The 23,108-nt window shown below is 53.3% G+C and overlaps 1 protein-coding gene across 2 annotated transcripts in view; it reads right to left on the bottom strand.

Annotated features, from left to right (window-relative positions):
- SLIT1 (slit guidance ligand 1) overlaps positions 1-23,108 on the bottom strand; it is a 122,631-nt gene that overhangs the window by 5,232 nt on the left and 94,291 nt on the right. Inside the window, exons 19-30 of one of the 2 annotated variants that reach the window (XM_040992382.1) lie at positions 22,851-22,994; positions 22,423-22,589; positions 19,870-20,002; positions 18,245-18,313; positions 16,386-16,457; positions 14,929-15,000; positions 14,159-14,230; positions 7,176-7,339; positions 5,482-5,606; positions 5,079-5,176; positions 2,007-2,150; positions 1,805-1,894 (exon numbers count right to left, since the gene is read on the bottom strand). In XM_040992382.1, the coding sequence (XP_040848316.1) occupies positions 1,805-1,894; positions 2,007-2,150; positions 5,079-5,176; positions 5,482-5,606; positions 7,176-7,339; positions 14,159-14,230; positions 14,929-15,000; positions 16,386-16,457; positions 18,245-18,313; positions 19,870-20,002; positions 22,423-22,589; positions 22,851-22,994 (1,350 nt within the window). Of the gene's footprint in view, positions 1-1,804; positions 1,899-2,006; positions 2,151-5,078; positions 5,177-5,481; positions 5,607-7,175; positions 7,340-14,158; positions 14,231-14,928; positions 15,001-16,385; positions 16,458-18,244; positions 18,314-19,869; positions 20,003-22,422; positions 22,590-22,850; positions 22,995-23,108 lie in introns of both variants that reach the window. The other variant, XM_040992383.1, reaches the window with a different exon arrangement.

Here is a 23,108-nt window from a genome sequence, read left to right as displayed (position 1 = left end):
CTGGGGCAGAGTAGAAAAAGTGATGCTGGACAGTAGGTGGACATGGGACTCCCGTCCCCAGGCCCTAGCCCTCACACCAACAGCATGTCCAAGACCACCTCTTAGCTTCTTCCTGACAGCTTCCTCCTTGCTCTCCCAGGAGCCCCCAGCACTCAGCTGAGCTTCATGGGCTCATCCATCCCCCCTTCTCCCAGCCTCCCTGCCCTTGGCAAGGGTAAGTGCCCCTCTCAGGAGGGACATTGATGTAACGCCAAACCCCAGTATCTGTGCCTCTCTGTTTTCTTGAAAATCCATTTAGCCAACCATTTTATTATCAAAGTACTGTCCCTCCACCTCCTTGCCAGGCCTGGCTTTGTCAGATGCTGCTTTGTCCTGTAGGCCACCACTCTAGGCCCACCCTGCCGAGCAAGTTTCTGCCTTCACATCTGGCGATTCTGGAGTACCCTCCATACTCATCCTGTGTGGTCCTGCTAAGCCAGGTGACTCAGCTCCTCCACTATAGCCTTCATGGAGCAATTCCTTACCCAACCCCTTTCAAGCTCCAAAGACTGCAGCTCAAGCCCACATCCAAACAGATCAGTGTAGAAGGACATTGGGAATCCTTGCCACTGTGGAGACAGAGACTCCCTAGTCCCCTAGGCCCAAGGGATGGGCCCATGATGGTGCTCGTTTTCTGCGGTGTGAGGGACAAGCCCAGCAATTCCAAAATGGGCAGTGTGTCAGGCTGCTTCAGTCTCCCCTCAGTGGCCCAGCCCAGAGCAGGCTCAAGCCCAGGTCTGCTTGCGGCTACTCTGCCCCTCCTTACAGCAGCTTGCCCCAAAGGGTGGCATCACCAGCACCTGGACCAGCAGCCTTGAAACCTGGGATCTGGTCTCCATGAGCCCCTGCTTCCACCTTCCTGCCCAGGGAGCCCAGAGGCAGCTGTAGCTAGTCTGCGGGCTTCTTGGGTAACACCACCTCCCGTCTTGAGTCCTCTGGGCTGGAGTCCCAGATCCATACCCAATCCCAAAAAGCCCTGCCCTCTCTGTCGTGCCCTGCCCACTCCTTGCTGCTCTGACCAGAGCAATGGGAGAAGTCCAGAAATAAGGTTGTGTTTGCAAAACTGCAGGTGGGAGCAACATTCTTAACACCCATAACCTTCATTCAGCAGTCTTCATGTGACAGTGTATTTGCTCAGGCTCCAGAAATGAGAGTAGGGGGTGATAACACAGTCAACAATGTCCTACCCAAACCTCCCATGGACAGGCTTTGAATTGGGCACTTTTTTATTGTGGTAAAATCACCCCCATCAGCTGTATATGTCTTCTGTGGAACCTGCTGCCACCCCCACCCAGCAGCCCCTAAAGCTGGAAGCCCCACCCATGCATAGCACCAGGAAGGAAATGTCAAGGAGAGCTCAGCTTGTCACACCCTGACAGGCAGGGCAGACCAGACTTTGCAATTGCATGGGTTTGGGTTCTCTGAAATTTGCAGATTTTGATTGGAGGCCGGGATCTGGCAGGATGAATGTTATTTACAGAGCTTGGTGCTCGCACCTTCTCATCTAACCCTTGCCACGGCTGACACAGCAAGAAGCAAGTGTCTCATAGAGCTGGCAGGTGAGAAAACAGGCTCAGAGGACCACAGGGCAAAGCCAGGTCTTTCCTGCCCCAAAGCTGTACCCCCAACCACTCCTGCCCTGACAACTAGGTCTATCTGAGGCCTAGTTTCACCAGACAAGGGAGGAACTAGGCTGTGCGGGGAGGGGAGGATCCAGCCTGCTTTGGCAGTCTGTGTCCTGGCCCTGGCAACAGGAGATACTAACCTGGGCCCATCTGGGGTGCCCACACACTGAGCCTCATGCTGACACGGGTTCAGATCTGGGGAGCAGAAGTCCACCAGCTGCTCACAGGTCCTCCCTGGGAGAGAACAAAGCTGCTTTCCTGAGCTCGGCCTGGTAGCTGGCCCAGGAGAACCTCCCACGGATGCTGAGTCAGGCCCGGTCCAGCTTACCCACCCTGCCCAGCTTACCAACATACTGCAAGGGACATTGGCAGGTGTAGTTGCCCACACCATCCACACAGACGCCCCCATTGGCACATGCGTGCTCCACACAGTCATCTATGTTCACCCCACAGGTTGGTCCTTCAAAGCCAATGGGACAGGAGCACCTGTGTGAGACAGGGAGGGTGGAAATCCATCAGTCAGCAGAGGTGCAGGCCATGCTCCTGCTAGGTGCTGGGAAGCTCACAGGTGAACCAGGCTGGCTCTGCCCTCACAGTCTAGTGAGAGACAGGAGACAGGTGACCTCTGGAAGGTTGAGAGTATCAGAATGCTGTGAGCAATGAAGCCAGGGAGATGCATAAAGGGACAAAGAGAGAGTGGTCAGCATAGGCTTCCTGGAGGAGGTGATGAATTAACTAAGGATCCTGAGAGAGAGCAGGAAGAAGAGACGGTTGGAGCAGGGAGTGATGCAGAAAGCTGAAGCTGGTGGGAGCCTGCTTATCTGCTGCCAGTCTGGGAGTATTTTGTGAGTGCAGACTGTAGAAATGGGGGCAAGCAGGTACCAAGTCGGGGTGCCCTGGAGACCAATGAGCTTCCAACAGGAGCTTGCCTACCTCTGTGGCGCCAGAGGTCCCCCCAAGAGATGTGTGGGCCACAGAGAGAAGTCTGAGAAAGAAACTTTCAGGTGTCACCTCGCTGTACAAGCTGAGCCCACTGGCCCTGGGACTCGCTGCATCTGGGGATAATTAGGAATATCAATGTTGAGAAAGAAAAAAAAAAGAAACAAACACTTTGGGAGCTCAAGAACTTTCAATTCTCTGTGTTAAAAATGACTGAGGGGCTGGTGCTGTGGCACAGCAGCGTGCAACACCAACACCTCACACAGGTCCCAGTTCCTGCCGCTCCAGCTCCCTGCTAATGCACCTGGGAAAGCAGCAGAGGATACCCTGAGTCCTCGGGCCCCTGTATCCATGTGGGAGACCTGGAGGAAGTTCCTCTCTCCTGGCTTCAGCCTGGCCAGTCTCAGGAGTTGTGACCATTTGTGGAGTGAAGTGGTGTGTGTGTGTCTACCCCTCTCTGTAACTCTTCCTTTCAAATAAAAATAAAACTTTAAAGAGCAACTGAAAGGACAGCTCATGGAACTGCTGAGACAGCTCCAAAAATAGCGCAGATGACAGGTCACTCCAGAGCTTCTGGCGCACAAGCTGGAAAGAGTTTCCAAGAATTTAGCGGCATGGCTATAATAAAACGACGCCTAATCCCATGCGCTTTAGTTATGAGAACAAACTCTTTCAATGTTTATATCCACACCAGCAAAACAAAACAGGAATAGAGTGGCTGCTGCGTCCCCTCCCATCTGTGACAGTCACCACTGCCATATGAACCAAATACATGATACCTTGACCATCAACCAAATGCAAGAGCCCTGACATGCAGGGTAGCAGGCTTGCATATTCTCCAAGATTGCACTGATAACCCAGGATAAAGAGACATCCCCTAGCAGGGATAGGGCTACCAGGAAGAAGGAAAAAGCTCAGACATTCAACATTGGTGACTGTGCTGGTGGCAGCAAAGTTGGACAGGTGTTCCGGAAAAGCGTTATCGCCTCTCCAGCATAAAAATAGAAAAACAAGGAGGGAGAGAAGTGAAAAGGAAACACAGTTCAAAGGCATCAAGCTGTGGTGCCATTCAGGGACCAGGGATGATGGAGACAGAGCAATTAGAAACAACGGTTTCATGTTCACACAGTAATAGCACTGACGATGCCTGGGCGGTGGCTTCCTTTGCAATGCAAAATTAAACTTGCCCTGAAACATGTCAGCTGCCAACCCCTGCCAGGTGAGGGGGTGTAGAGTTTTCAAAGCTTGTCTGGGGGATGTGAAGTCCCCAGGCTAGAAGACACCTGTTGTGGTGCCCATCTTGGGGTTAAATATCTTCCTCAAAGGACTGGGGATGGGCCGCAGAGGGGTCTGAAGCTGGGAGTGTTAGGAGCAGTTTCCCATCTGAGAGGGCAGGGGCTGGAGAGCTTCAAGTCAAGGGCACTTCTCTTCGACCTGGAGGGTCCACCCTCTGCCCCAGGAACCAGTCCACAGAATCTCCAGGCATATGCATGTAGCACCCCCAGCAGCCCTGCCTAGGGACCCTTATAAGGAATGGGGAAGGGCGCTTAGCTGGAGCTGCTGGAAGCCTATTGTCAGGATGTGTTTCCAAGGCAACAGACACAGGGGTGGAGGGAGAGGCCTAATAGTGTTTTATTTTTTGCATCTGGTAATTTGGGGGAGCAGAGAGGCAGCTCGGGCCACTGCTGCCAATGGCTGCCATGCCACCTTCTGCCACACCCATGCTGTGTATTCCTTGAGAAGCTCTGTGAGAGTAGGGCTCCTGCATGAGGGAAGCTTGGATGCCACTGTCAGCACCAGAATGACTTAGGAGATGTGACCCTGAAATCTTGCCCCTCCCTGTACCCCTGGAAATTTGCTACTCCTGGTGGATCCAGGGTGAGTCATGTAAGCCAAAACTACAGGTAACCCTTGGGGGAGTAGCTAGGACCTGTCTCCGTCTCTCGGCAGACCTTACCCACCCAGTGCAGCCTCAGTGGATCTGGGGGTCAGCAGCAGGTGGATGGGAGGTACAGGGCAGCCCTGGCATAACCAGCAAGCTGTTCACCTGAGCTCAGAGGCATCAAGGATCAATGAGATCAGTAGGAATGTCGAATTCCTCCAAGTAGTTCAGGCTACATATGCCCTTGGCCATGGATCCCCAATGTCCCCGTACAACTTTCCTGGCCTGCACCTGGAGGCAACAGAGCAGCTCCGAGTCCCAGCCCTGGCCTCCGCCAGCCTGCTGTGAGCCTCTGTGCCATGTAGTGGGCATACCCATTCTCTCTGCTTCCACCCCTGCTCACAAGAAGGGCCTGGTCTAGGGGTTTGCAGAGTCTTCTGACTGTGATTTGAAATGCATGCCTAATCTCCCTCAATGTGTCCACCCCTTCCCAGAGCTCAGAAGGCCTGGGCCATCGTGCTGTGGGGACCCAGGCACCCAGGCTCAGGTGTTGGGCCCAGGGCAAGCCCCCGCTCACTAAGCCGGGCACTCACGTGAAGCCAGCGTCCTCGCCCTCCTGTGTCAGGCAGGTCCCACCGTTGCCACAAGGGCTGCTGGAACAGCTGTCCAGGGACACCTCACAGTCTCGGCCCTGGGGGAAAAGTCTGCCATGAGGATTCCAGAGGAGAGATCTGCGGGGTTAGCGTGAGCTACTTTCAGGACAGCCAGCCTCTGGGGGGCTCGGCCTCTCTGTCCCAGGAGCTGCTTGTCGTTCATTCATTAATTCACATGATAGGTCATTGATTTTAGGTTCACACAAATGCCTGCCTGTCTGACACTGCTCTGGCAGGCCCGGAGATAGGTGAGCAAACACAACAGACCCCACCTTGCCCTGTCCTTGGCTGGCCCACAGCACACAAGAGGTGCCCACCTTCTCTGGGCTCAGTCTGCACTCACCTTATAGCTGCTTGGGCAGGTACACCTGTACCCCTCAAGCACGTCATTGTGGCAGGTGCCCTGGTTCTGGCAGGGGCTGGACAAGCAGGGGTCACACTTGGCCTGGATAGCCAGGGTGGGAGGACCTGCGACAAAGGGGCTGTTAGTGCAGTGGCAAGGGCTGGCCACTCCCTCTACTGCCCTGGAGACTCTGTCCCCAGGGTCCTTTGGCCCTCCCTGCGTTTCCTCTGCATCATGGTTAGGCCCTTACACCATCTACCTGTCTGACCCCCAACCTCCTCATCTGCTCACTGGGTTGATTACAGCCCCCGCCACACAGGGCTGAAAGGATCAAAGCAGCAGCCTTGGCCAGTGGGTGCTGTACACATGGCAGTGTGGCCGCTGTCAGTGTGAGACCAGCCTGGCCTCTGGCACTTGTAATCGGTTGACCTTTCCTTTGGCCCTCTTCTGAGACAACCTACCCCATGCTGGCAGTCAGAGCTTTGTGCACTCCTTCAAGTGCCCCACATAGCAGCTGGGATAACAGAAGACACCCCCCACCGCTGGCCCTAGCAGAGGGTGCAGCTAGCCAAGGTACCACCCTGCTATGCGTGGAGGTCCCAGCAGGGGGCGAGAGCCATTGGTCTTGAGTGGCTCCTTTCCAACCTGCCCCAGGGGAAGCTCCGTGCCTGTTGCTCCCTGCCCCAACTGCCAAGGAGGCTGAACAGCCCATGACCAAAGACATTGGGGCCTAACAAGAGAAGGCAGGGAAGCCAGGCCAGCAGACTCAGGCCTCCAGAAGCAGCAAGATGTCTGATTTGCCCACAAGGCCGCAGCACCAACAGGTATGTGGAAAGCTGCCTCCCAGGGATGACAGGCAGAATACAGTGGGCATTTCTGGGGTGCAGGCTGGTTCTCTTGCTTGATGTACGTGGCACTGGCCAATACACCACACTATTGGCTCATGAGGTGCTCATATGCTGGATTTCAACCAAATGTGGAAATCCAGACCCTCTCCCACCAGCACCCACCACAGTCATGTAGTAAACACAGAGCATGTGTTGCTGCTGAACGGTTGTGACAGCATCCTGGCTGCCGGTGGCCCGAGGCCTCATCATTAACCTACAGCTGTCACTTTCATTTCCGATGGTGGCCTCGGAGCTGGTGCAGGGCAGGGGCCGTGGCCCATGGCCCTCCCCGAGGAGTCTCCCGCATGCAAGCTGGGCCACAGGCAGCTCCTCAGCCACTGGGCTCTGCTCTGCATGGCTGCTGGGGGTGGCCCACAGGCCCATCAATCAATCCTTGAACAAGTGTTTACAGATGGCTAAGGGGAGGGGCCTCCAGCAGGTGCCTGTGCTGTGTTCAGCTCTGGTCAGCAAGCTCCAGCAGCAACCTCTGGGCTGTCAGCTCACTGTGCAACACCAGCCCTGAGGGCTCACTCTACCACAAGGCTGGGCACTCCCACCACTATTTTGATTTTTCTTACACAACCACAGGGAGAGATTAAAGCCCCGGAGGCCTGCAATGTCTCTGGCTCTTTTTCCTGTTTCAGCAGGTGCCTCATTCCTGTCACTTGACTCCCCACCCAGCAGTTACAAGGATGCAGGCATGTCTGAAAGGCCCTGCCAGGCTCCAGCAAGCCCTGGGAACCCCAGAAGCCAGAGCTGGGAATCCAAAGGTATCCATTGGCCCCCATCTCTAGTCGCTGCACTCACCTTGGCATTCAAACTTCTTGGCAGGTGTGGTGAGGAGCAGCTTGCCCTCCATGTCCAGGGGCCCAGTGCAGCGGGCAATGCCAGGTTCCTTGTAGCCAGTCTTCACCCAGCTGGAGAGCCAGCGGAGGTGGCAGTCACAGTACAGGGGATTGGCACCAATGGCCCTGGGGCAGAGGCGGAAGACAAGTGGGCATTCCAGCTTCATGCACTCCTGGCATGTGTGGCAAAAGGACCACCAGATCCTGGCCCTGAGGACTTAGTATTTAGCTTGCACATTAGCATTTCTTATGCTGTGTCTCACCTACTTTTCATCACAGCCTGCTCGGCCTAAGAATGTGCATCCAATCCTCTCATTCAATGCAGTTCTCTTTCGTCCACCTCATGGGTGTAGGGACTTGAACCCCAAAAGGAACTAGCAATTTCCATGGGGCTGCATGGCTTCCACACTCAGAGCCATCTGCCTCCACTGCCCATACCTTGGCACTCTTCTTTATTTTTTTTTAAAGATTTTAATTTTTTAAATTTTACTTGAAAATCAGAATTATAGAGAAAAGGAAAGACAGAGATCTTCCTTTCACTGGTTTACTTCTCAAATGGCAGCTACGGCCAGAGCTGGGCTGGATCCAAAGCTGAGAGCTAGGAGCTTTTCCCAGATCTTCCATGTGGATGCAGAAGCCCACGGACTTGAATTATCCTTTACTGCTTCCCCAGGCCATTAGCAAGGAGCTGGATTGGAAGTGGAGCAGCCACGATTCAAACTGGGATTCATATGGGATGCTAGTGCCACAGGCAGGGGATTAGCCTGCTATGCACCATGCTGGTCTTGCTTCTTTTCATTTTTAATTCACTCCAAGCAGCGTGCTGCTTGGCCCCAGAGAGCAATCTCAGAAATTGTCCTCAGTGGATCCATCCCACCACGTTAGAATGCATCACAGCATCCCATAGCAGAACACCCTGGGGCCCAGGCAGAACGTTTCCTGCTGCTGGCTCTCTGGCGGGCTCTGACCCAGTGCTCTCTTTCAGATGTGCCTCTTCTGGAGGGCTGAGCATCTCCAGGACAAATGCCCAGACGAGGCCTTCAGGGACAGGCAAAGGCCCCCACCTCCATCCCGGGAGGTAGTGCCGACCTGTCCTGGCCAGTACTGTGCAGCCATGTCTATTCTCTATCCTCTGTACCAACTCTGGCTGCCACAAACCACTTACTGTGTTTTTGGGCAAGTTCAGAATCTTTTCACTAAACCACACTGAGACACACAGAGAGATGGACAAGACGTGGATCCAGGGAAGAACAGGACCAGAATTCTTGGGATCAGGAAAACAGAAAAGTCAGTGCCTTGTGCCTGAGCTCAGCAGTGCCAACACTACTTTGCAGGCTGTGTGGTGTGAGCGTGAGTGGACATGTGCGTTAAGTGGCCAGTGGCTGCTGTGTGACTCCTCTGTGCTGTGGGCTGTGCGGAGGAAGGGGTCCCCGGGGAGAGATGCACCACTTGCTACAATTCAGCAGCTTTCAACAGGAATTCTCCAGAACAGGTCTGTTGCCTCTGTGCAACCTTGTAAAGCCTAGAAGACACCAGGCCCTTGAGGCTGTTCTTTGCCCACTCACCTGCTCAGGGTTTCTTGTGTGATTGAAAAAAGAGCCTGCACCCCAGAAGGGGAAGAGAGACCTGCACAGGTAACCTACAAGGGACACCCAGGGAATAACATGGCAGAAGGCAGCAGGCGCGGCCCAGATCAAATGCTCTCCTCCCCTCATTGCTGCTGGCCTCCCTCCTGGCTAACGGGATGGGCAAGACCCTTCCCCTGTCATTAACCAGCACCAAGACCCACAGGCAGAGAAGGAGGTTGAATGTTCTGTTTTGAGACTCTACTTTGTCAAATAAAACACAAAGGCATTTACAGCAAGCTGGAATCCACAAATGGTGGTATATTTAAAGTGTTTGCATTTATTGCGCTAATTTTTTTTGTATTCATAACAAGTGGGATGTAACATCATTCTATTTTTCAAAAGTTAGAAGCAGAATTTATTTAAATACTATTTATTAAAATACTATGAGGCGTGTGGTATGCTAAGGAGCCATGATTTATGCATTTATTAGAAATGGCTCCTCCTCCAAGCCCTGTAACTCATTCTTAGAAGTGGCAGAAAGACTGTCTGTTGCACATGTGGTGAGGGGGCCTCATCATGTCAGGAACATCAGGGATTCCTACACAGAGCAGATGTAGCCCCATAGGTGGTAGTGAAAGTGGACCACAAATCTATGTGTCCCTCCTAGTCTCTTAACAATAATAACGAAGGGACCAAAGGCCTGTCAAGAAGTACACCTGGCTGAAGCCACTGATGCTCTTGTTTTCATGTCAAGCAGGTGCTGACTTGCACCTGAATTCAACATGCCAAGCTCTTACACAAAAGCTTAATTTTCACCTCTGAGAACCATCTGCCCCTCTCTGGTAGTGTTTGTGGCTCACTTTCCCAAGAACGTTGCTAGAAACTTGGTAGCAAGTAGCAAGCCACAGGTCCAGCAGAGAGGCAGTGGGCAGGGGCGGGGTGAGGGCAGCAGCCTGGCCACTTACACAACTGAAAGGCCTGGGTTCAGGTGCATGTTCCAGCAATGGTGCAAAAAACTCTATGCTGCTGATCTCTGCTACAACTTGGAAATGTTTGGAACAGTAGTCTTTGGGTCAGCTCATGCCCAGACTCTGTTAACGGAACTTGGACTGAGATAGCCTGTTAGGCTAGTCTGGGAGGTCAGCAACCCTGAAACCTCTCCAGGCAGTCTTTCTGTGTGCAGTGCCATCTCTTTCTCCAGGACTTGAACGCAGTAAAGGCCGCTCCATACAGGCAAGAATCACTAAAGCCTGAGCTGTGTCGAATACCAGCAGGCAGTAGGAGACATCGGCTGAGTGAATGCCTGCCTCAATGCACAAGAAAGGCACAAAACACAGGGCACAGGAAATCCAAAAGGAAAAGGATCAGCTCTCATTTCATAAATGTAACTAATTAAATTTTAGTGAATTCTCTTGTGTTTCTTATATACATATTTGCACATCAATAAAATTAGAGAGTATCATTTTCTTATTCTTTATCTGCAACAAATAACAAATTACAGGGTCCCTAATAGTCATCAGTACTAATTACTTGCTATTGCAACCTATGGGAATAGCACAATTTACTTAATCATGTCATATTTACCTTTCTCGCCTGATTCTTAATGAATCTGGAAACCTAGCACAGATCAGAGCCAACACAAATACTCAATTATAACCATGAAGAATAATATTGGGGAGCCTTCACACAGGATCTGCCACATGATAGGTATTCCCTGAAGGTGAATGGAAGGATAGAGGGATGGATGGTTGAATTATAGAACAGATAGATGGAGGGGGGATGGGATGGATGGATAGATGGATGGATGGGCGGACAGGTAAAAGATGGACTAACTTCAAAATAAACAAAAATAAACAAGAGCATCTAATTGATAGTGAGATGCCTTGTTCCACAGTCCACTTTGGTGTGTTTCTTGGTCAGTTGGGCCTGGCCTCAGAACTGAGGTCATTTTCTCCAAAAGAAAGTCTGAATTTGGACCCGGTACAATGGCCTAGTGGCTAAAGTCCTCGCCTTGAACACGCTGGGATCCCATATGGGTGCCGGTGCTAATCCTGGCACTCCACTTCCCATCCAGCTCCCTGCTTGTGGCCTGGGAAAGCAGCTGAGGACGGCCCAAAGCCTTGGGACCCTGCACCCGTGTGGGAGACCTGGAAGAGGTCCTGGCTCCTGGCTTCGGATGGGCACAGCAGCAGCCATTGTAGTTACCTGGGGAGTGAATCATTGGATGCAAGATCTTCCTCTCTGTTTCTTCTCCTCTATGTATATCTGACTTTGCAATAAAAATAAAATAAACCTTTTTTTTTTTTTAAAAAAAGAAAGTCTGAATTTATAGATAAATGTAGTCATAATACTTAGTTTTGCAGTTTTAATTAATATTCGAAATGTATGTTGTTGATGTCCACTGAAAAATAACACTTCTAGATTCTGAGCTGGAGACAAGCTCAGCATGGACTCGAGGGTTGCTCACTCCTCATGGGATCGGAGGGCAGGAAGGCTACTGCACACAAATCCAGATGTAAGTGCTGGAGTACAGGGGTCCCCAGGGTGCTTGCTTGGCTGGTCTGGCCAAGGGTAGAGCTGAAGCTGACACCTGGCGGCAACACCTGCCTCTGCAAGAGAGCCCGTGGGTCCCAGGACAGCAGCAGCTAAGCTCTCCAGCTCATGGCCCCAGAATCCCTAGAGGTTCACAGCAACAAAAAAGAGATTACAACACCCCAAACTACCATGCATGGGTGGAAATGAGCTCTCCTGTATCCAGGTTGGCAGGAAGAGTGAACAACCGAGGTACTGCCTGCCTTCCCCTCCTTATCCAAAAGGCAAACTCTTCATCCTGCTTTAGGAGCGGCAAGACAGTATCACCTCTGTGACAGTAAATTCTCCTACACTTGACTCACTCTGGTTACCCAGCATGTATTTATTGAGGCAATAAAGGACAAATAGCGAGCTTTGGAATCAGACACACCTAAGTTTAAATCCTGTCTTTGTCATAATCTAGCTTTATGACCCAGAGAAGCTGCTTAGCTATTCAGAACCTGAAACTGGAAAGTAGAAAAAACAAATCCTACCATCTACCCCTCCCATGTGCACGACAGACACGGTTAGTTGATTACTGCACTCTACCCCGAGTCCAAACTGGCCCTGACGTCTTCAGCGCAGCACTCGAGGCACTTCCTACCCATCGCAGGGAGCTGACACATCACAAAACACTTACGTCCCATTTCAGTCAGAGTAAATGAGTCACCATAAAGCACACAACTTGGTATTTGACTAGAGCAGATCTTCCAAGAGTGACACCCTACTGGTTTATTTCCTCCTAAAGATGTTAGATGCAGGACTTACGTACTGAGCTTTGGGAGGGGTGGAAAGAGATTACCATATCAAATGCACCTAGCATTTTGAAATATATTCTGATCTTGGAGATTAAAATGTGAAGGGTGACATTTGATGCAGCCTTTAAGTTACTGCTTGGGATGCCCACATCCTGCATCAGAGTGCCCGGTGCGAGCCCTGCCTCTGCTTCACCTACGGCTTCCTGCCAATGCGCACCCTGGGAGGTGGCTCAAGTATCTGAGCTCCTGTCACCCAGCGAGTGAGAGATCCCAGTGGAGCCCAGGGCTCCTGGCCTTAGCCTGGCCCAAGCCATGGATACAAGCCCTCTCTCTGGTTGGCCCTCCATCTCTGTCTCTGCCTTTCAAATAAAATAAATAATAACAATAATAAAGAAGCGACCACTTGCTTGAATAACATGGAAAAGATGAGTGTTAGCAAGTTTAGTGAAATGACTGAGTGAAGAAACTTACAGAAGAGACACTGAAGAGCCTGGATAGCTCTCTGACCCAGGTCTGCCTGTCCACTCAGCCTTGCAGCCTAGGCGTGAGGCAGGGGCAAAAGGATCCTCCCTGCCAGGGTTCGAGGAGGCACCATGCATGCAGCCCACAGACCACACACATGATCTTGGCCAGTAGCACCAAGAGACGCCAGGAAAGAAAGTGTTGCTACACCCAGTCCAACCTCCGAACTCAGGCTGGTCCTGCCACCTCCCAGCACTGCATTTATCTCACCAATTCTTAAAGATAAAACTCACCATTGTCACCACCGTAAGTGTATAACTCAGTGGCAATGGCTACAAAATGCTGAGCAAACATTACCCTGCTTTATTTCCAAAACTTCTTCATCACCCCGACCAGAAGCTCGCTATCTTGACACCTCACTCCCCCTTGTCCCCAGCAACCATCACCCCACTTCCTACCTCGCTGGCTTTGACTGCTCTGCCTGATCAGACAGATTAGTGAAACTGTACACTATGCATCCTTCTGTGTCTGGCTCCTCTCACTTAGCATACATCCTCAGAATTCATCCATGCTACAGCATGTGCCAGAACAACTGACAGCCCGCTGTCTGGCTGTCCCATATTCTGCTTATCCTATCAACTGATGGATACAAGTTAGAATACTGTAAATAATGCTGTGATGATGGGGCTAGCACTGAAACAGCTTCCTGCAGTGCCAGCATCTCATATGGCTACTGGTTCAAATCCTGGCTGCTCCACTTTCAATCCAGCCCCCTACTGATGCGGTGGAAGATACCTCAAGTCCTCGGGCCCCTGCACCCACATGGGAGACACAAAAGAGGCTCAAGGTTCTTGATTTCAGTTTAGCCTAGCTCTGACTCATGCGGCCATTTGAGGAGTGAACCAGCATGTGGAAGAGATCTCTCTATGTTCTTGTCCTCTCCCTAACCTTGCCTTTCAAATGAAATTAAACAAAGTTTTTTTTTTTTCTAATCATGTTGTGATGAACAGTAGGGCACAGTGCTTTCAGTTCTTTAGAGTAAAGCCGGACATGGAAGTGCTGGATTCCAACTTTAGTTCTGTGATGAATCAAGTCTCCTGTTTTCAAAGAAGCCTCGTGGCACTACCAGCTAATTGGTCTGGCCAGCAAGTCTATATTAGGCATATCACCTCCGGGAGGTAGCAAGTTCTGGAGTCTGTCCCCCACAGGTGAAGTCAGGGGCATGTGTGACCAGAGTTCACCACCTGCCATTGACCAGGTATGTGACTGCAGCCCAGCTCCTCTCTCCCTCTGCTGTGCAAAATGAGGACAGTAGCCATGCTGAAGGCTCAGGGGGGCGTGCTCCATGGCTGATACCTGTGAGGTGTTTGGTAAGTATTCAATGGCCACTGCCACTTTGTACTGTGGTGACAAGCCACTCTCCTACAGTACTGCTTGAGCTGGTGACCCACCCAAGGGGTGAGGGTTGACAAAGTGCACGTGGGAAGTCCCCGAGCTGACTCTTAGCATAAGGCAACAAGAGTCCAGACAGTGGAAACAGGGTTGTCCTGCCAGTGCAAGTGCTGTTCATAGCCAGAGCTACTTACAGGTGAGACAGGGAGGTCACATCCGTGAAGGTGCCTTCCTGGAGGGTGGAGACATCGTTGCCATGGAGGGACCTGAGGGAGAAGGGGCTGATAAGAGCTGCTCGAGACAGGGATGGAGCCCTGACACAGGGCAGGCCCCTCTTGCCTTACCAACCCTGCTATGGGTAGGGAGGTTGGTGCAAGGAGGAGAAAGCAGGCCTGCATCACATGGGGGACAGCCTCCTGTTTCTATGGCCTCCAGGAGGGCTGTCTCAACCACGGTCATGAACTCAAACCCCACATTTTCAATTGCATCACAGACGGTTGCCTGAACCTGAGCCTTTTTTCCCTTCTCCAGCAAGCCAGGCTGCGGGGTCAGTAGGTAGGGTACAGGGAAGAAGATTTAGGCCACCTCACCCTGGGGGATTGGCATGGCCATCACAGACAGAACAGGTTTCCATGGCGAGGCAAAATCTCATGCAGAAATTCCTGGAGATGGCTCATCATCTCCAACAGACACCATTTGTTACCTGAATGCAAGTCTCATATGCAAATGAAGGGCTGTCTTAGCTTGACTAGGCCCCCACCCCTTACACACAGACACACACACACACGCACACGCACACGCACACACACACCCATCACAAACTCTCTTGGATCTTTCCCCATTTATCACTCAGCTTCTATAAAGGGTGGGAATGACAGCATCTGGTCTCCTGACATTGGACAAATACTGTTCCTTTGACAGGCGGCAGGGTCCTGGGTGGGGTGGATTTTCCTGAGGTACTTACAGCAGACGCAGGGACCGGAGCCCTTGGAAGGCCAGCAGAGGGATACACCTCAAGGCATTGTAGCTGAGGATCCTGAGAGAGGGAGGAATGGAAGCAGACAGCCCCTTGTAACAGCCCCCCTGCCTGCAGGGGCAGCAAACAGGACACAGAGGGGCCTCGGAATGCAGCAGCAGAGTAGTATCACCCAGGAGAGCCTCCCAGCACGGGGCCAGGCCCTACAGGAGCCCTCCACGTGGGCTTCTTGCCGGGGCTGTGATGAAGGACATTCAGCTCAGACCCAGGCAACTTCCCTGCGATCACCTGGCCAGCAGCTGGGGGGTTCAGGGCCACCACTCTGACCATGGTGACACTTTCTGGCATGTGCTTTCATCTCCCCAGGGCAGGACTGCCTTGCCTGGGACCTGTCACCCTCAACACTCTGGATACTCCCTGGGGTGGGGACTGCCCTTGTCTGAGAAACATTCAGCTGGCTCTCTGGACTTGGCCCACTGCACACGAGTAGCACGCCTCCTCCAAGTGGGAACAGTCAAAACTGTGCCTACTGTCTCTTGTAGGTCAGATAGAACACGCCTGGGGTCCCATCACGGTGAGATGTCACCAAGGAGGACCAGTGGAGTCTCTGGATGACACAAGGACTGGGAAACAGGAGGTAGCTCAAGGGCAGCTTCTGTGCTCAAAAATGTAGGTCAAGAATTCCCCTGCCTGAGCCCACATTCTGCTCCTGGAGACTGGAGCAGCAGCCAATGTCAGGGCCATGCTTTTCGAGGTGCTAGCTCTACTGGGCCATGCTAGAATCTGGTTCTGTTAGTTTCAGGTAAGTTATGTACAAAACAAGCTGTTTGAGAAAATGCCCAGAATTATAGTTACACTTAGAACTTCTGAATTTTGGAGGACTGATATCATGGTATAGTAGGTTAAGCAACCACCCACAGTGCCAGCATCCCATATGGGTGCTGGTTTGTGTCCTGGCTGCTTCAATTCCCATCCGACTCCTTGCTTATGGCCTGGGAGAGCAATGAAGTATGGTCCAGGACCATGGGACCCTACATAGGAAACCCAGAGGAAAATCCTGACTCTTGGGTTTGGATTAATCCACCTCTGGCCATTGTGGTTATTTGCAGGAGTGAACCAGCAGATGGGACATCTCTCTGTAACTCTGCCTCTCAAATAAATAAATAATTTCTGACTCATTAATGACAGGTGGAGGGATTTAGGGTGCTCAGAGCCCAGGTACATACACCTGTGCTGGCTTCATGATGGTTTGTTGTCTGTGCATATACTTGACACCATTTCTTGCCACTTTCGTGTTTACATAATGAAAGACATTTTCTAAAAGCCTTTTAGGCTCATGGATCTGGCCCACTCTCCAGAGAGCAAGGGCATCTGCTGGCCGCCCCAGGGTGTGATCAGGGTCTCAGCAGCCACGCCCCCTCCCTGCCCACCTCTGCAGGACTCACAGAGTGGTCAGCTGGCTCATGTTGGTGAAGGAGGAATTGCTCAGCGAACTGATCTTGTTGTTGCTCAGGTCCCTGGAATAGACAAGAGCAGTGGGGGTCAGAGAATAGCAACTCCACCTGCCCACCGACAAGGCTCCATCTGCTCTGGGGGGAGGGGTGAGGAGCAGGGGAGGGCACTCAACCCCCTGAATCCCTCTGCCTCACCCCATACTCTGCCAGTGGAGCTGTCCTCACCCTCTGCACCACTGACCCACTCTCCACAAGGCTCACAGTGGAGGGCTTCCTTGGACTCTGATGATCCTGTGAGTGTGTGCGGAACCCCATGTTCCCAACTGACACCCAAAGTCTTGGAGTAGCGAAGGAACTGCCCCTGCAGCTTCCAGCCCCAGGTCCCAGCCCTGGACACAGCCCTTGCCTGGACTCGCTGCACCCTGTCTCTCAGCCCCCATGCCCTTCACTCCACAGCACACACGTCTGCCCTGCTGCCTGGCTTTGCTGCTTTCTGTTCTGACAGGCTGGGAGCTGGGGGCTGGGGGCAAGGCCTGTCCCCGCAGTCCTTGCCCACTCAGATCTCTCCTGGATGCTCCTGTGCCGACAGGGCCAGAACCATGGTCCAGCGTGACGTTCCTCAGAGTCTCGGAACTCCCCACTGAGTGGTGACCCACACTCAGCAGACATGGCCATGCCTTGGCCTCCAGGCTCCAATAACCCCTGGACACAGCCCTCCCACATCCCATGCCATTCATCTGATCAGTCCTGGCTGGTGTCTTTCAGCACCTCTCACACTTGCCCCACCTCTGTCCAGCTGACATTCTCTCCCTGGTTCCTACAGCACACTCTAACCTCACCTTCCACGAGGAATGGGTGGGCGCCACCACAAGCTTTCTAAAGCCACAGCAGCTCCTGTCCCATTATAGGGCAATCTGCAAGGCATGGAGACCAGCCACCTGCAGGTGCTCCAGGCTCTCCTGATCTTCAGGCCTCACAGGCTGCGAGTTTATTCTGTTGTGGCATTCTCGGAACATCCCACAGCTCCGTGTCCTGGAAGTTTAGGGTCCCTGCCCGCTGGGTAACACTGCCCTGTTTTCCACATGCTGCTCTCCAGAGCCCATCCTTAGGCACTGCCGCCTCCCCTGGGCCACGGCCTCCTCTGCATGGCTCTGGTGACTCTGCTTGCTCCATGACTCTTTGTGTCCCCCATTTCTCTCCCGCACCCTCGGGAAACAGGCACCCTGGGGGACGGCTCAGGTCTCGGATCTTCCTGTCAGCCCCGCCCACACGGCGCTTGACTCCGGAATGTTGAGTCGTGACACGGCGTGCCCCGCCCTCCTCTCCTAGTCAGCTTTGCTGCCCTGCCTTCTCCCACTCAAGACCACTCCACGGCGCTCAGAGACGTGCACAGGTGCTTCAGTGGGTATCAGTGCCCTCTGTGGCCCCTTATGACCAGGAGGTGGCGCCACAGCGAGAACGGATGACCTGGGACCTCCTTTCTCCGTTCCTCCACGTTCAGCAGGTGCATCCGATCCAGAGTGCAGCTGCCGCCCGTGAGAGACTGGGAAACGGGCAGAATTCTGTCCCAGATTCTGTGCTAGCAAGGATAACTACCATCAGCAAGAATCATCAGCTCCACAGAGGGTTGGGGAGATGGCTGTGGGAGTTGCTGTGGGCACACGTCTGTGCCACACAATGGGGCTGGAACGGTGCGATTCCCAGCAGGGCCACTAGATGGCAAAAAGCGCTGCGGTTGGGCTCTCCTTCAAGGAAGGGGTGGGTAGACAAAAACAGGATCCAATCGGGAAAGCTGGCCTCTCTGGTCAAGTGCCAGTAGCACCCTCCTCTGGACAGGTCTGGATACTCACACGAGCTGCAGGTACTTGAAGGTAGACAGCTGGCCTGGAACCTGGGTGAACTGGTTCCCATCCAAATACCTACAGAGCGAACACAGCTGGGTTAGTGCCCCTGGCAGTACCCCATCCCTGGGCAGAGCCTTCCCGGAGCCAGGCCTTTCTCACTCATTTTCCCTCCCTTGTGCAGATGCACACATTGTCAGAAAATACATGATGCTCATTGTTGAGGCCATTTGAGGAGCCACCCAAACAACCTGAATGCCACTGCAAGGGTGAGCACTTGGACCCAGTGCCAGGTTCCTGTCTGGTTCCCACTCCTCCGATTCAGCTTTCTGCTAATGCCCACCCTGGGAGGCAGCAGTGGTGGCTCTAGTACAAGGGTCCCTGCCACCCACATGGGAGAGTCAGACTGAATTCCAGGCTCCTAGTTTGACTCGACCCAGGCATGGCTGCTGCATCCATTGAAGAGTGAATCTGTGGACAGAGATCTCTCTGTCTCCTGTTGCCTCTCAAGAAGAAAGAGAGAAAGAGAAAGGAAGAAAAAAAGAAAAGGAAAGGAAAGAGAAGAGAGGAAGAGGAAAAGAAAGAAAAGGAAAAAAAGCAGAAAGCTACTGACCTGCAGTCTTTCCAAACTTACCCAGCCTCTCTCTGATCCGATGTTCCTCCCTCCGGGTACCCCTCGCTCCAGGTGCCCCTCCCTCCAGACATGGCTCTTTCTGGCCACAGAGACCTGATTTGCAGGCCTTAGGTTCCCTGTTATCTCCTTCCCAGCCACTGAGGCCTGTCTGACCCCAGAGGCTGGCATGCTGTCCCTGCCTTGCAAACCACAAACCCAAACATGTCCAAAGCAGCTTGCACTTATGCCCTCTGCCTGAACTCTTGCAGGGACCACCTCCCAGCAGCAGGGCACTCACTACAGGCTCCTCGCACCCACCAGCCCTTCTCCTGCACTCTGGTTCCACTCTCCCTAACCCTCCACACTGTACCTGGCCACCCACACCTAACCCCCTGCAAGAATCTCCTCCCTCTCTCCCCACCTGTGCCTCCCTGCTGGCCATCCTGGTCCAAGCCCACACCCCATTCTCCAGAGCCTGGAGCTGCCCCAGGCTCCACCCCATAGGCCAGTGCTTGTGAAACAAGAAGCTTCAGATCCCCCATGTCCCTCCCTCATCAATACTCCTTGGCTTTAGCCTGCAGGTGGCCCAGCAGTGATCCAAATGCCAGGAGCGGGAGCCCCAGCTGGGACCTCACTACCTGTAGCCCTCAGGAGGGTTCTCCCAGTTTGCTAAAGACCCTGAGCTTTTCCAGGGTGCCCAGGAGGCCAAAGGCAGGGTGACCCTAGGACACAGGACAGTTCAGTTGAATGTAGGTCTGCCTCAGGGCCATGGATGGCAGCAAGACTGAGGAAAACCAACAGTGGGTCCACGGAAGAGCAGTACCTTGCTCATCCAAGGAGCCGCTTGCATGACAACTGTCACAACACACAGGAATTACTCATGTTAAGCTTCATTAAGTGGAAAAAGTAAAGTCACTTCTTATTTCACAGGCAGCGCTTAAAGGGATGGCTTTGGGGACATGTTGGCAGACAGGAAGATAAGGAGAAGTCCAGATGTGGCGGGAGGCCCCAAGCTACTCACAGTTCTGTGACATTCTTGGGGATGCCCCTAGGCAAAGTCCGCAGGTGCTTGTTGCTGCATCGTACCACGGTGTCCAGGCAAGCGCACTCCTGGGGGCACTGCGGGCGGGGCAGGCAGCCGCCTTCCTCCTGGCCTGGAGAGAAGGCACCGTGTCCCAGTTAGGGAGAGGCAGGTGCCTTCTGAGGGCCTCTTGTACCCAGGGCCCTCCATTCAGAGGTTCCTCTCTGACAACACCTTGGCCTCCGCAGTGCCCAGCCCCCAGGAGTAGGGCCCTGCGGGGGACAGAGCAAGGTGGAGCTGGACAGTCACCCCCATTCTGGCACATTCAGCCCTGCCAGATGTGGGACTCCCTGCAGCACCTAGCAGTGTGGCAAAGGGGGCAAGCACCATGGAGATGGAGACTGGTGCCCTTTTCTCTTCCTGCTCACGGGTGAAGTCCAGCCCTGTGCAGTGCCTGGCACATAGCAGCTGTCAGATGGAGGAGCTGAGGGGTGGGTGCTCGGCCTCATGAGGCAGATGCCTGCACACCGGGTTGGAGTGCTCCAGCTCTTGACCCCAGCTCTCGGTTAGTGCAGACCCTGGCAGGCAGCAGTGCTGGCTCAGCTGCAGGAGCTCTCTTCAGCCATGGGCGAGCTGGACGGAATTCCTGACTCCAAGCTTCTGCCCCAGCTTTGCCCCAACCACTTCAGGCATTGGGAGGTTAACCAATGGAGGAAAGCATGCTCTCTCCCTCTCTCAAATTAATTGAATAATTACAAAGGGAGAATAGGGCTAGGAGAATAAATTTCATTGGTGTGAGATCCAAGGGGCCCCCCAACTGGCTCAGCTGGCTCAGCTGGGCTGAGGCCAACACAGGCAGAGGTTTGCCACCTGTGGCTGCTGGCAAGTCTGAGCTCTGGCTTCCATCTGCCCTTCATTCATTCGTTATTTAATATGGATGACTGCACTGCCCCTGTGATCTCTCCTGATTCTGCTTGGGATCTAGGGTTAACAAAGATTTGGAGGACACTGGCAGGGAGGCTGCACACACTCCCTGGGGATGGCGGTTATCAGGGAGGGAGGGCTGCCACATGCAGGCACTGATTCCCAACATCTCTCCCCAGGGTGTGCTACTATGAGCCCATTATAGAGACAAGAAGACTGAGGGCAAAGTGGTTAAGTAGCTTGCCCAAAGTCTCCCAGCCTAGAAGAGGTGACACCAGGAGTGGAATCCAAGTGGGCCACCTGCCTTCTTGACCACACGGCCCTACTACATCTTGGCAACAACTAAGCCAGAAACTGGCACATCAGCATAGTGTGGCCAGGCCAGTTACCAACACTGGCGGACAAGCCTGGCAGCTAAGGGCACAAGTGTAAAACAACAACACAGGCCACCACACAGTGGTTCACCAGGTTACATGTTTTCCCCAGGCAGTCCTGCAAGATCTTACACCTGTCTTCCATATGCACAGAGACACACAGCAGGGCCCCAGGAAGCACACAGTAGGGAATGGACAGGTGCCATCCAAGTGAGGCTGGGAGGTGGGCATCGCTGTGAGCCTGTATTCTGCCTCCTGAATTCTGGACTGCCATCCCTGTTGCTGTTTTTAAGGAATGAGGATACATTGCTTTTGTAACAGAAAATTACAAATAATCTTTTTGGGGGGTGGTGGAAATTAGTGCTTTCAGAGAAACCATGAAAAAATGCCAGAATAACAGTTAATTTTGAAAATGCTGAATTAAAAAAAGTTACTGGAGCTGGTATTGTGACAATGCAACAAAGGTCAAACTGCCTCCTGCAGTGCCAGCTTCCCATAGGGGCATGGTTCCTGTCTGACCCAGGTCTCTGTTAACACACCAGGAAAGCAGTGGGTGGATGCCTCAAGTGTTTGGGTCCCTATACTATGTTGGAGATTTTGGTGGAGTACCAGGCTGTTGGCCCGCTCTCAGACACTGCGGGCATTTGGAAAGTGAATCGGCAGCTGGAAGTGTCTCTGTCTCTCTCTCTCTCTCTCTGTTAAGTGTGCTTAAAATATGGATATGAGATTTGCATATGAGATTTTACAGTGACTTTATTGTTTTAAATTTTAGAAGTCAGGAGCACTTGCTCTTAGGGAAGCTGCAGGCCTCACTCGGGAGACTAGCTGTGCAGGTGGAAGCTGCCCCTCGATCACTCCCGTCTCCACACCGGCTAGAAGCAGAGATGGAGGGCCATTGGGCAGAGAACCCACAGAGCCTGGGGCACAGGTGACCACCTCTGGGAATGTGCCTCTGGTGATCTCCTGGCACATGCAGGATAGGGTCACCCAAGAGTCTGGAGGGCTCAGGGCACTGGGCTAAGAGTCCTATAAAACAAGAGACTAACATGGGACCAGTACCATTCTCTGTGATGACATGATCAGCCGCTGCTTTCCCTCCTCTCACCCACGCTTCCCAGCTTTCTGGCCCTACGTGCATTCTCATCCTGACCACGCAGCTCCAGGCAGGGCTGCCTCCCCATCCTCCCACCACAGGGTGCTGCCACCCACTCCGCACCACCCCCAACCTGTCCCTGAAGTCACCCCACCAAATCACCTTCCTCACACCGGAAGTCAGGGAAAGCCACGTCCTGCAGTGGAATCTGCCGCAGGAAGTCAGGGTTCTGGCAGCGCGGGTTGCCCGTCACGATCTTTCTCTTGCGCAGCCAGTCACCCAGCCAGGCCAGCTGGCAGTTGCAGTTGAAAGGATTGGCCAGGAGATTGCTGGGGGAGGCAGGTGGTGAAAGGTGAGGACCCCAGTCCAGCACTCTCCTGACCACCCCTTGCCACCTGCCTAGCACTGCTCTTGCCCTGCTAGTGGCCACTGTCGAGACAACAGGCTCTTGGGGACCAAGGTGCAATGCAGAAGAGGTATAAGTGAAGTTCAACAAACCATGAGGCCCCAAGCTTTCACGGCATGGGCTCATCTAAGAAGCATCCCCCACCCGCGACCCCGGGGACAACAGGTGGAGTGCCTGCACTCACAGTGTGGACAGGGCCTGCAGGGTGTCAAAGGCACCGGGCGAGATGGTGGTGATGTGGTTGTCATACAGCGACAGCAGGCGCACGTTGCGCAGTCCCGTGAAGCTGTCATTGTGGATGCAGCTGATGCGATTGTTCCGCAGCATCCTGTGGGGAGGGACCAATCGTGAGGCACTCAGGCACCCAGCCCGACCCAACGGAGAGGCACCACCACCGCGACCCTGCACCCCTCTGTGCCTGTCTCCAGGACACACTCCACTG

The sequence above is a fragment of the Ochotona curzoniae genome, unplaced genomic scaffold (genome assembly GCF_017591425.1).
Source record: "Ochotona curzoniae isolate NIBS_2020 unplaced genomic scaffold, NIBS_Ocur_1.0 contig_66, whole genome shotgun sequence".
NCBI lineage: Eukaryota > Metazoa > Chordata > Mammalia > Lagomorpha > Ochotonidae > Ochotona > Ochotona curzoniae.
This window is presented reverse-complemented; position numbering and strand designations above follow the sequence as displayed.